The sequence below is a fragment of the Notechis scutatus genome, chromosome Z, assembly GCF_049901735.1.
Source record: "Notechis scutatus isolate UNSWTSFEM ecotype Mainland chromosome Z, rNotScu1.2, whole genome shotgun sequence".
In the NCBI taxonomy this organism is placed as follows: domain Eukaryota; kingdom Metazoa; phylum Chordata; class Lepidosauria; order Squamata; family Elapidae; genus Notechis; species Notechis scutatus.
The window spans coordinates 92,396,095-92,410,002 of NC_142025.1; the positions used below are offsets into that span (position 1 = coordinate 92,396,095).

Consider the following 13,908-nt stretch of genomic DNA (forward strand, 5'->3'; position numbering starts at 1 on the left):
CTCCAGCTGACATCCCAGGTCAAATACTAAGTTGTAAACCAGGGGTTAGCATCTTTGCCAGGCAAGCCAATCTGAGGTACAAAAAAAAAAAAAAAAAAAGTACACCATTTCATTTCTAGCTGCTATATCTGCTATTCCCTCAAGTTTGCAATAGTTGTATTTAATCACAACACAAACATATCCAGCAAACTTTTTTCCGCTGCCTATCCATGAAATTGGCTTTTCTAAGCCCAACCTTGTTGGTTTTTTTGTTGTTTTTTTCTTGTTTGTACACTGCCCAGAATCTCACAACTGGTGCAGCTTGCAAAGGCTATAAATAAATATATAAAACGAAAGACAAAGAAGTTTCTTTGACTTCCAAAGTACTCATGAAAAAGTGGCGTTTTTCCATAACATAAACATTTAGACATGAGTTCCTGTCATTTTATCAGGAAAAAAAATTGCCAAAAACTTGGATTCTGTTGAAAGTTTGGTGCTTGAGATAATACACAAAAATGACAGCCCACACAGTAAATTTAAGGCTTCCGATAAAAAGGGTGATGAGAGCAAAACGGTGGTAAGTAACAAATATTCACCTTCTATGCAAAGTTGTTCTTCTCATTTTGTTATTTTATATCGGTGTTTTTGTAATCTTAATGGATGTTCATTTGAACATTCCTGTTACTTTGAACACTCTTACTTCGTCCAGGAAGGGATGGGGGATTTCGAAACCGCTTTCTGTCCTATGATTTACTGCTCTTCCTGCCAACGTCGAAAGAGAAAGTAGTGCATATATCCTGCAGCTAACTCACATGACAGGGTATACATGACCCCTATACTTAGGAAAAGCCCCGTCGATCGCTGCAATATTTTCGATTCTCCACACATGGAATTTCTCAATTTCGGAAACTACAGATGGAAGCAACAACCCATTCTCTAACAACCCCCGCCCTTTCCGAGCAATTCGTTCTCTCACTAGCTGCGGTCCCTCGAACGGTGTACAAGCACCTACTCAAAAATAAGCTTGTTAATGTCGTAAGCGTAAGGTAGAACACCGCAATATTTTCTAAGAACAGAAAAAAATACGAGTTAATTATCGGCTTCTTCAAAAGAAGAAAAAGAAAACAAAATAAAGCCATTCTAACGCACTACCTAATTCCCCTGCGTATTTAGCTTCTCATCCCTACAAGTCAAAGATTGAGTTTCTCCGGAGCGCCGTTTAAAGGATAGACGAAGGTAAGAAAAATTAAATTTTTTTTTTTTTTTTACTTAAAGCTTGCTCGGCGGCGGATTGTTGAATATTATTCTTCCAATTAAGCAAACTTCCCAGGGACAGGAATGAACCGGGAGTTCTTTTACTTGCAGAAATTATAAATACAGTGTTATGTATCGCTCCTAGTTTTTAAACTAACTCAAAAATGATGACGCGAAATAAAATGGAGAACTAAAGATAACAATGTTTGTAAGGGGGACATTATCTTCGTGTATACATTGTTTCCCAAATCTGGGTAAATTGCTCCAAATCAGTCAAAAATAACTTTTCTCTGGGTAAGGATACACAAACCCATTACCCAATCACAACAGGGACATTTTGAGAAGGATTTTGGGCAAAGAAAGAAAATGTTTTGGAAACACTGATGTATACAATATTAGATGCTTCATCTTTTCTTTAAAAAAAAAACGTGTTTCTTTTTAAAAGTATCAGCTATACCAAGGATGTATTCAAACTTCATGTTGGTGGATAATGGTATTTTGACACAGAAAACCACTTTCCTCAAGTGGAAAAGCCTAAAATTAAACACTGTTGCTGTTGTTTTGATCCAATCCCTAAAGCCACTGGAAGTTCTGATATTCCAATTCAGGCCAAAGCAATCATTCATGAAATCTGGAGCAATCATCCACTTATTTTCTCCATCTGCACCTTAACATACTTTTTATAATTGGCAACACAGCTTAAACTTTATATCATATAAACTTTAGGATGGGTCAGATGGACTGTCTGAATGTTGGCTGTGGAATTCTGAGTTGAAGTCCACCCATCTCTAAGTTGCCATGGTTGAGAAACACGGCTTTATAGCATAATTCAATGAGAAAAATCAAACAGGAAATTGAAGGAGACTTGCCTGGTTACATCCTTATTTGAGTGGAGGCATTTTTTCCCCACAGGGAATTCCAGAGACTTTCAAGTAGGGTATTCATTTTTAAAGACATTTTATTCAATTGCTATTGTGAACATTCCCATTTTAGCTTAGGGATATTTAGTGGAAGGGACTAGGAGTGTACACACCCTACCAGATCTGATAGGATGGAATGGTGGTCCCTGAGATAGCCAGGTCTTGTATCATATTGGGTTTTCAAACTAATCACTTGCACTTTTAATTGCACTTGGGGGTGGGGGGAAGAAGGAAGCCAGTGCATTTTGCACAATAGAGATGTTACATGGACAAACATACCCCCACCCCAATTATTGTGTATTCTACTGCATTCTGCATCAGTGAAAGTTTCTGAATAGTCTTCAAGGATAGCTCTATATAGAGCAATCCAGATGGGAGGTGACCAAGGCATGAGTGACTTTTAGCAAGACCTCAGTAAGGCTGGCTGTTATAGTCAGACCTCTTTTGCTATGACAGTCATAAAACAGGTTACCACATGTCAGGACCCAGTTTTATTTTTTTTACTGTAGTTGTAAAGCAAATGCCATGGTCATTAAGTGAATCCATTGGTCGCAGGGAAGGGATGGCCAGAAACTGATTTCTGGCAGAAATGTCATAAATCGTGGTTACGCAAATGGCAGTAAATGCTGGCCAGTTGTCAAGTGCCTGAAATTTGGTTACATTATCACATTATGTGGGAGGAGGACTGACATCAGAAGCTGAGCTATCCCTTTTCCAGCATCTGTCATAACACTGAATGGTTGCTAAGTGATTGGTGTTAAATAGAGAGCTGGTACCTGTACTTCCATATTCTTAGTTTGTCTTTTAAATTAATCTCTGATTAACTTATGATGCTGGGTTGATCACAGTGGAATACAGACTGCAGACTATATTACAGGGGTCGCCAACCTTTGGGACCTCAGGGACCACCAAACTCATAATTTTAAATCCCAGGGACCACTAACTGGTTCTGTGGGTGTGGCCCAATTTGTGGGTGTGGCTTGGAGGTCGTGACTGGCTGGGCATGGCTTGTAAGTAAATATTATAAATATTTATATAAATATTGATTTTTTTATTAAAAAAGAGCAACTTTTACCCAAAATCAGGCAAAGCAGGCAGGCAGATTGAGTTGCTCACAGAATCACAGATTCATTCAGATATCTATCTACGTGCCACCGGCTAGCTTAGTCTGTCACATAAAATTTACTTGCAAGCAAACTTACAAAATTAAGTCACAATACACCATGTATGTAAATATTGAATTTTTTATATAAAAAGAGCTACTTTTACTCAAAATCAGGCAAAGCAGACAGGCAGATTGAGTTGCTCACAGAATCATTCAGTGATCTATCTATCTGCCATTGGCTAGCTCAGTCTGTCACATAAAATTTGCTTGCCATGCGTCTGCACTGAATAATAGAATCTTCAGTCCTAAGGGAGGTTCGGCTGTGCTTAAAAGCAGAGCCAAAGGTCTAAAGACTAGCTAGAAAGCAAGAAATCCAACCATTTCCTGCTTCCTAGCTAATCTAAATCTCCCAGCATAGCAGAACAGCTAATGGTTGGACAAATAGCAATTTAGCAGGCAAGTTTTCTGGGTAAGGAGTGAGTGGGCGGGGAAGGTTCCCGCGTGCCATGTGAGCAGTGCAGCCTTGTGTTTCTGCACAGCCTGGATTAATTGCTTTGGGGGGGGTGCTCTGGAGGTGAGATTTCTCTGTGGCCCACCAAAATTTTCTCATGGCCCACCAGTGGGCAACTGCTGGACTAGAAGTCTTGAACTTGTTAATATCAGGCTGTAACATTTCACAAGTTGTAGAACTACACCATCCAACAAGATGCAGCAAGATGGAATTCAGTGGTGAGAAAAATAAGGTCCTGCACTTAGGCAGAAAAAATCAAATGCAAAGGTATAGAATTAGTGGTACCTGACTCAACAGTAATAATTGTGAAAAGGATGCAGGTGTCTTAGTGGACCACCATTAAGTGTGAGCCAGCAGAGTCACTATCATTATAGTGAAATATCACAAGAAGTGATAGTAACAATGACACACTGGCTATTGAGGCCACAACTTAGAATGCTGCATTCAGTTCTGACCACCATAAGACAGGCAGGCAGACAGGCAGGCAAGAGAAAGGAAAGGAAATGAAAGAAGGGAAGGAAGGGAAGGAAGGGAGGGAGGGGAGGGAGGGAGGGAGGGAGGGAGGAAGGAAGGAAGGAAGGAAGGAAGGAAGGAAGGAAGGAAGAAAGAAAGAAAGAAAGAAAGAAAGAAAGAAAGAAAGAAAGAAAGAAAGAAAGAAAGAAAGAAAGAAAAGAAAGAAAGAAAAAAGAAAGAAAGAAAGAAAGAAAGAAAGAAAGAAAGAAAGAAAGAAAGAAAGAAAGAAAGAAAGGCAATAAAGATTGTAAGGGGTCTGGAGGCAAAACTGTATAATGAACAATTAAGAGAACTAGGTTTAGCCTAATGAAGAGAAGGAATAAGGATAAACAGTTGTCTTCAGCACTTGAGGGCCTACCCAGAGAAGAGGGGGTTGACTTATTCCTAAAAGCACCTGAGGACAGGACAAGAAGCAATGGGTGCAAGCTGGTTAAAGAGTCCACTAGGACCTAAGGAGAAATTTACTGTAAGAATAATTAGCTTGCCTCCTGCAGTTGTGCATGCTCCATTGCTGGAGGTTTTCAAGAAAATATTGGGCAGCCATTTGCCTTGGGCAGGGTTCCAACATTCCTTCTAGCCCTATGATTCTATGATTCTATGAAAACTTTCCAGCATTTCTAAATAGCACAGATAGTGGTGAGCTGCACTGGTGGTTGTTATCAAGCAGCATCTGAAGACCTATATGTTCTCCAAATAACAACCCACTACCCATATTTGGAAAAGCTATTGTAATATTGAATTAGATTACTTCAAAGCCTTACAAAATATGCAATTAGCAATACATGTTTTAAGCCTAGGAAGTGACAATGTAACATTAAAAAAAATTCTCCAAATTGCAACTCATTGCATGGATTCAATATTAACTAAATCATAATGTGTTTGGGTTAGGTTGGATTGGTGAGAACCCAGACAGTTGTAATTTGTTCATTATTAAACCAGAGTTTAGCATACTGTGTGGACTTAGTTATGATTTTGTTTCTTTCCTCATTCCTTCTCTTAGACAACATTTCTTCTTCAGATATGACATTTTATAACGCAACTAAATCTTTGGCAAAAATGATAGACTCACAAGGAGATTGGATTCCAGTACCCAGCTTGATAGACCAGAACAATTTTAGGCCCTTTTGCCTGCTGCAAAAGAAAAGGAAGACATCGTGGTGGCAGAGCTGTCCTTTTCTCAAAACTGACTATCAGTTACATCATCTGCTGTTATCAGGAAATGACACTTCAAGTCTAGGTAATCTTCAAGAGTCTATCTCATTCATATATTTTTACTTATGGAATTATCTGTCTGTTACATTTTGCGAAAAGTATAAAATAATTGTAGAATACAACATTTTTATCACTAACTTTTGTATTACCTGTATGTATGTACTCAAAATGTATGAACAAAGTTTTCTGAGATTTTCAGAGGCAGAAAGATAAGAGAATGAATATTCAGTGATTGATGGTAAGCTTTCAGGACCCTTGATCTCATGTTTATGAAAACTGGAATAAATAGCAAAGTTGAAAAAATAGATTAACCAAAATCCATTTATACTGTCTGAAACAAGACTCAGGATGCATTTTTATAGCGTTTATGTCCTACTAAAGCTTTGTAAGGCTAAGGAGATGATGTCACAGGTGTTGTTGAGACTGGAAGTTTTGGACTCATTTTCCCACCCACTGAGGGGCATTTAAGGACCAAAACTGAGTGCCCGAGGGCTACTTTTTCCACATAGAAACATTTCTACCATATCAATTAAAGCTGATCAAAAGCACTCATCATCATCATCATCATCATCATCATCATTACTATTATTACAGTATACATAGCAGATGAGATAACCATGCTTTGTTTCGTATCACAAATCACTAGTCAAACACCTCTCAAGTGTTTAGGACTGCATGATGTATCAATGGATTATGCAGGCAGATCCCAGTAAGGTGGCCTTCTGCAGCTCACCAATGGTGATTTTGTCAGCGCCAATTGTTTTTAAGTGCTTGCCGAGGTCTTTAGGCACAGCACCCAGTGTGCCAAGTACCACTGGAACCACCTGCACTGGTTTATTTCAGAGTCTCTGCAGTTCGATTTTCAAGTCTTGATATCTGGTGATTTTTTCAAGTTGTTTCTCGTCGATTCTGCTGTCACCAGGTATGGCAATGTCAACGATCCACACTTTTTTCTTCTCCACAATCGTGATATCCGGGGTATTGTGTTCCAAAACTTTGTCAGTCTATATTCGGAAGTCCCACAGTAGTTTTGCATGCTCATTTTCGACCACTTTCTCAGGGTTATGATCCCACTTGAGAATTATTATTATTATTATTATTATTATTATTATTATTATTATTATTATTATTATTATTATTATTATTATTATTATTATTATTATTATACATAAAATGTCTACATAAACAGTGTGTTGTTTGGGTACAGTTCATTTTGAGAAATAATAATAATGATATAGCAATAATAATCACATCATCATCATCATCATCATCATCATAGCTTATCCATTTTAGTAAACCTTCCTTATATAATTAATCATTCTCTTATGCTTTTAAATATCTAACTTCTGTTTCTGTTAGTTAGCCATTGGTAAAACAAATCCAATGTTAAAAAACATTCAGTTTCTTCTTTCTCCTTAATTTTAAGTATTAATCTATCCATTTGTGCACTTTCATCTGTAGGGATCCCTTCATTTTTCCACTGTTGTGCAAACACAATTCTAGCCACTAGAATTTAACCCATGTAAAATTAAATATGTATTTCCTTTATTGTATTTTTCTGGTAAGATACCCAACAAAAATATTTCTGGTTTTAAATCTATATGTTGCTTTACCATTTTTTCTCACCATGTATGTATTTTTGTCCAACATTTTTTTGCCTTTGGGCACGTCCACCACATATGATAATATGAACCCAGTATCTGATTACATTTCCAACATTTAGCGGACATGTTATTAAACATCTTTGCCAATATTTTTGGTGGAAAGTACCATCTATAAAACACTTTATATAAATTTTCCTTATGTGCAGTTGACATTGTTAGTTTATAGTTCCTATCCCTCAATTTCTGCCATTTATCTAACTCTATAGTCCGGGGTGGGATTCAAATTTCTTAAAAACCAGTTCTGTTGAGAGCAGTTACAGCAGCACAGGCGACTCAGGAGTAAGGCTGCAAGGTAATGACCCCTCCCTCAAAAGGATAAAAGCCAGGTTTAAAGAAGCATTCTTTGCAGAAGGCAAAGATGCTCTGAAACTCAGCCTCGTGGACATTATAGCAAGTATTTGAAAACTCTTGTAAACTATTTCTTATCTGTGGGTTTTTGGCAGCCTTGGAGAACAACTTGACAAGGCTCTTTCTTGTTGGAGTTAATTAGTTGGAAGCAGCCTTTTATCTGTGAAGAAACAGAATTTGTGAATGAAACCTTAAAAGGTGGGGGCTGCTGCCTTTGTCTTGTGTTGGCTCTCTTGGAACCAGGTTGGGTCAGAACATTCATCAACCTTTTTTTCATATGCACCGTTTTCCTTTATAAGCATTTCAAATGATTTAATTGATCTTACCACAAGTTTTTCAGCCTTTATAATGTCTATGTTTCTCACTTGCAATGCATTAGAAAGAAGAGATATTTCAGTTAGGTCATCAATCATCAAGGCCAAATCAGTGAGAAAATAATATGTTTTCAAGATGGGCAGCCACATCGGAATATTTTTTATTTGAACAGAAAAACTGATGTAGCACTGGATAAGCACGCCGCACAGCTAGGGTTGACCTTAAACTATAGGGAGCCCATCTTGGTCCAAAAACTCCACCAATTTTTATAATTTCAATCTCAAGTTGTTCAGAAATTTTGTTAAGTTCAATTAAGTTCTTATTCGATTGATGGAAAATAGAATATATTTTATCAATAAAAATTTGAAAATGATTTATTTGCTTTATTTCCCTAATAGAATCATCTAAAACAAGTTGCAGATGATGGTTTAGGCAGTGCCATATTATAATGTTTGGAAACTCTTTGGCTATCCTAGTGGTTACCCCAGATTTTCTCCCAAGCATAACACTGGCACCATCAGAGCCAAATCTAATTAAATGTTTCTCCAGATAGTTCTTATTAAACTCAACTTTATTCAAACTTTTCATAAATGAACAACATATTGTCTCTGCATCTTGTTTATCCAATTCTACTAGGTCAAGGAAAATTGTTGGTGAGAAAACTGAATCCTCAACTTTTAAGTACAGTATGAGAACTGGTTTGGAAGATATCGTTGAGGCTGCTTCATCAATTATCAAACAATTTTGCGAGTTTTCTCAATAATTTTGCTAAATAAATGTTTCCTGATGTCTTTTGCAATGAAATCTACTATTGCAACTGCAGTTTTACGTGAATGCAACCCTGTTCCCAAATCTACACCATTTTTTATTTGCAGTTCAATCAAATCTTCTATATATGAAAATGGTCTGCATGTTTGTGCCAGATTATACAGTGTAGTAAACACTCTACATGTACTATCCAAATATTTCTCACTCATCTTCTCCAGTCCTTTGCTTATCACATCCTGCTCACATTGCTTCAACTTCTCTGTACAGATGTTGTGAGCCTTAGATGAGAAGTGTTCCTTCAATTTCTTTCTGAGAGAAGCTTGCTGAACTTCTTTACTCTTTCCTGCTGGTTCATTTTGGAAATTCTTCCATTCATTAGCTCTTTTTTCTTTGGTCAAAATTTCAAATCTTCTGCAATGCTTGCAACCTAATTATTTTCTGGGAAATTTCCAGTCCATCATATTTTCCCCTAAAGTTGTTGTACTGCTGCAGTGTCCAGCAGTCAGGAAGGTTCCTTTCAATGTCTGACTCAGTTTTTCCAGTACCTGATGATGTGCTGCTGCTGCTTTCCCCTGGTTGTAGTGTGGATTATGTGCTGGCACTGCTTTCCCCTGGTTGCAGTGTGGATTATATGCTGGCACTGCTTTCCCCTGGTTGCAGTGTGGATTATATGCTGGCACTGCTTTCCCCTGGTTGCAGTGTGGATTATATGCTGGCACTGCTTTCCCCTGGTTGCAGTGTGGATGATGTGCTGTAACTGCTTTCCTCAGACTCCAATGGTTGTGATTGTGACTCTTTTGGATCTCCTTTTGTTTTCTTGCCGAAGAAAGCAGCCAAACTCATTTGCCTTTTCATCTTGGTAATATACTGCAAAAAAAAATTCAACAATGTAGTGGTTTGAACTCAATTGTTGTTGTAAGTTGAGTGGTGAAGGCAGTGGCCAGCGAAGAAAGCGAATGACAGTCTATAAAAAAGATGTTGTACTGTGTATATAAAACAATAGCTGATATTTTAATAATTGCAATTCATTAATTGAAAAAGAAACACTTAAAATGGAAATACTATTTATTAACAAACCAAAGGAGTTTGTTATTTTGTGCCAGTAGTGGCACAAAAATCTTTCCTAGTCAAGACTACTTACCTAGACCAAAAGTCCCTAATGGAATGCTCTCTCTATAGCAGAGAGAGAAAAGCTAGGGGAAGCCATGTTTGGCCACCTAACCTTTTTAGAATGCAGCTTTAAAATGTACTGAAGCTTTTTACAGCCTTATGCAGATATATATAGTACAAAAAAAAGATATAAGTACAAAATCATCTAAGAAGGTAGATTAAGAATGGAATTGATAGGCACATTCACAGAGCAATGACTGAATTCTTTTTCTGAAATTTATTCCTCAGTTTAAAAAAACTGAAATATTTGAATTAGGTTCAGTATTGGGCTCTGCTAGTACTCAAACAGCTATTCAAGAGGATGTAGTGTCAAGGTTAGTAAAAATGGTAAAGCAACATATAGATTTAAATTTTAAAACCAGAAATATTTTTGTTGGTACCCACATAAATAAAGGGAATACAATACATATTTAATTTTACATGTGTTAACAGCAGTTAGAATTATGTTTGCACAACAGTGGAAAAATGAAGAGATCCCTATAGATCAGGGGTGGGCAAACTTTTTGGCTCGGGGGCCGCATTGACTTTTAAAATTTGACAGACGGGCCGGGTCAGCACAAGATTTTTGGGGAATCGCCCCCTTTCTTCTCCTCCTTCCCCTCCCTCGGAGGCCCCCTGAGTCAGGAGTTGCTACCGCCGGCGCGGCTCCGCGCGGCTCCAGTCCCGCGTTGCCTCGGGAAGGGAAAGGCAAAAAGGAAGAGCCGCGGCGGTGCTTTGCAACGGCAGCAGCGGCACTGGAGGGTCAGGCTCAGCGGCTCCTGGTTTTGCCTTTCCCTTCCCAAGGCAACGCGGGACTGGAGCCACGCGGAGCCGCGCCAGCGGTAGCAACTCCTGACAGCCCCAGCCGGACACCTGAGCGGAGCCCGGGCGGAACTGCCTGTTGCTGCTGCGGGCGCTGCTGCGGGCGTCTGGCTGCCCAAGTAAAGAACCACACCAGCTCAGGGCAACTGTGAGGAGCAAGAGGGGAGAGGCAGAGAAGGAGGCAGAGAAGGAGAAGGGGAAACCCAGAGCGCCGCCGGGTCGCCTCCTCCAAGCAGCCCGCCCGCCCGCCCACCGGGCTTCCCCTCCGCCGCACGGCTTGGGGCCAGGCGCGAGCGCCCGCGAGGAAAAAGGAAGCCACAAGTTGCTGGGAAGTTGCTCGGGTGCTGGGAGCAGGCTTTTAAAGTGCCGCCCGAGCAGGACCGCCAAGCCGGGAAACGGGGCACCAAGGCAGGGCAAGGCTCCACCAGCAGCGGCCTAGCTTTAGGTGGCTCCAAGCAGCCCGCTCCAAGTAGCCCGCCTGCCCGCTGGGCGGAACCCTTCCCACTCCTCGGCAGGAAGACGCTCCAGCCTGCAAACTTTGCCTTTGCAAAGTTTAAGCCTGGAAGCCCTGGAAAAAAAAGGGGATCGGTGGGGACTCACCTTCGGAGAGGTCACACTCAAAGGTGATTTCGAACTCCCAGCCGAGGCCTTTGCAAACTTCTTCTTTTCTTTCCTACCCGAGAGCTCCGCACTGTTTTGCAGCTTTGGGGGCCACGCGGCACAGGGCAATACGCCATGCCCAGCGATTTTTTTCAGGGGCGGGCCGGATTGGACAGACCAACGGGCCGGATGTGGCCCGCGGGCCGTAGTTTGCCCACCCCTGCTATAGATGAAAATGAAATTAAAAAATTACAATGTGCAGAAATGGATAGAGATAAGAGATAGAAATTAGGCACAGAATGATCATTGCTATGTATGAATTAAATACAGAGGGTTGATAATTATAAACTTGTTGATATAATTAACAAAATTAGAAATAAGCCAATACAAAGAAATTTAAATATTTTTTGTTACACTACTGTTATTACATGTTGATACTTGGTTTTCCTTTGCTTTTTCCAAAATGATATATGACCTGCCTGACAATACTTATTCATAAAAACAAAACAGATACTAAAAAAATAAATAAACACAAATAAAAATTGTTTTACTATTATTGTTAGATGTTGATACTTCTTTTTGTTTCTCCTTTCCTTTTTGTTATTAGGAATATAAGTATCAATATGTAACAATAACAGCAGTGTAACAAAAAAATTCATTTTTGTATGTATTCATGTTTTCACTATCTACTGTTTTTATTATTAATAAAAACAAAACCTATACTAAAAATATTATTAAAAACTATACTAAAACTATTATTAAGATTATAATTATTATAATTTTTATTATTATTTTAAAATTATTATAATTTTAATAATATTTTAGTATAGGTTTTGTTTTTATTAATCATAAAAGCAGTAGATACTGAAAACATGAATACATACATAAATGATTTTTTTTGTTACACTATTGTTATTGTTACATATTGATACTTATGTTTCTGCTTTGCTTTTTCCTAATAGCAAAAAGCAAAGGAGAAAGAAACAGAAGTATCAACATCTAACAATAACAGTAAAATGTTTTTATTTATTTATTTATTTATTTTAGTATCTGTTTTGTTTTTATGATGAATAAAAACTAAAACAGATCCTAAAAAATAAAAAAAAAAGAAATAAAAAAATAAAAAAGCAAGTTACCAAAAATTAGGCAACTTGGCTAGCCAGATATGCTGGGGTCCTCCTCAATCTTCTTGGAGCTTGCTGCCACAAGGACAGCTGGGTGGCTGGCCTAGGAGTCGGCACTCAACCAGGACTAGTGGTGGCAGCGGCAGGAGAAGGTAGGCGACTGGCGGGGCTTGCTGCCTTTGCCTCCTCACTCACCTCACTCACCTCACCAATTGGTGGTGGAAGGCAAGGCAGAAACAACAGTGTAGTGGGCTGCGGGCGAGGGGAGATGACAGCAGGCAAGCAAAGATGGCGGCCAGCCAAAGATGGCAAGCAAAGACTGGGTGGCCCGGGAGTTGGCACTCAACTGGGGATGGCGGCGGTGGCGGCAGGAGGAGATAGGCGACCGCCTTACTGCCTTTGCCTCCTCACTCATCAATCGGTGATGGAAGGCAAGGCAGCAACAATGGAGGGCCGCGGGAAGACAGTGGCGGGCAAGGCAGGCAGTGTCGGCAAGGGCATCTGCAGTCCAGGAGTCATTGTCAGGACTCAACCGGGGCTGGCGGTGGCAGCAGGTAGGCGACTGGGTGTTGCTTGGAGGTCTCACTCACCAATCTGCATTTTCGGTAACAGAAGCCAGTCGGGGGAGGCAGTCCAGGCAAAGCAAGCCATCCAGGCAAGGCAGGAAGGCAGACCTGGGAGGCATGCTGGGCAAGACAGGCCTGGGAGGCAGGCCTGGGGAGGCAGGCGGGGCAAGGCAATCCGGTCGGGCGAGGGCAGCAGTCCAGCCAGGCTAGAGGGAGGTGGCGACCGGGGCTTGCCCTCACTCACCCAGGGCAGAAGAAGGCAAGCAGCAATGGCTGGCTGGCTAGCTGGCTGGCTCAGCTGCTGCTGCTGCTGCTGCTGGGAGCAATGGTGCCAGGCAGGAAAATGTAGGAAGCATAGCACATGAGCTATAAGTAGTGACTGGGCGGGGCGGAACAGGGCAGATGGGGGAGAATGCAGTCAGCTATTGTCACGCATGCGCGCGATGTCGTGAATGCGCAATAATGGCTGACTGGGCCGGGAACTGAGGAGCGGGCGGGGCGAGGCTGGCAGCAGGGGAGAATGCCATCCCCGATTGTTGTGTATGCATGCAATGTTGCACATGCACAATAATGAATGATTGGACCGGGAACGGAGGGGCGGGTGGGGGAGAATGCATCAGTGATTGTTGCGCATGCGCGCAAATGTCACACATGTGCAATAATGAAAAACTGTTCCGGGAGCGGGTGAGCAGGTGGAGAGGGGCGGGGCCAGCCAGGGGCCCATTTTACTGGTTCTCCAAACTACTGGGAACATTAACAAGCGGTGTGAACCGGTAGAATCCCACTCCTGCCCACGGACCATATCTAAACATCCAGAACTGGTCCGCGAGCCTTGAGTTTGACACTCCTGGTCTTGACTCTAGAAAAATAATGCAGTCTCTTGAAAGGCCATTGCAAAGAATAAAAGACTCTTATAGTCAGAGTTCCAAGTAGAACAGAATTTCTTTGTTCCAAATAAAAAGGTAGAAACAGTCTTGACTGATGACAAGTATCACAAGATGATATCTACCATCAGAAGTAGCAAAACACTCAAATTTGTCTTAACAGTTCTTTGTCAA

At 40.6% G+C, this 13,908-nt stretch overlaps 1 protein-coding gene and 1 pseudogene across 2 annotated transcripts in view; one reads left to right on the top strand and one right to left on the bottom strand.

The window, feature by feature from the left end:
- Window positions 1-930: 930 nt before the first annotated feature.
- The window catches only part of GSDMA (gasdermin A), a 44,150-nt gene continuing 31,172 nt past the window's right edge, over window positions 931-13,908 (top strand). The window contains exons 1-2 of one of the 2 annotated variants that reach the window (XM_087947591.1): window positions 931-1,215; window positions 5,283-5,519. In XM_087947591.1, coding sequence (XP_087803717.1) covers window positions 5,303-5,519 — 217 coding nt within the window. In that variant the 5' untranslated portion in view covers window positions 931-1,215; window positions 5,283-5,302. Of the gene's footprint in view, window positions 1,216-5,248; window positions 5,520-13,908 lie in introns of those variants that run through there. The other variant, XM_087947590.1, reaches the window with a different exon arrangement.
- On the bottom strand, window positions 7,930-12,884 carry LOC148129001 (E3 SUMO-protein ligase KIAA1586 pseudogene; annotated as a pseudogene).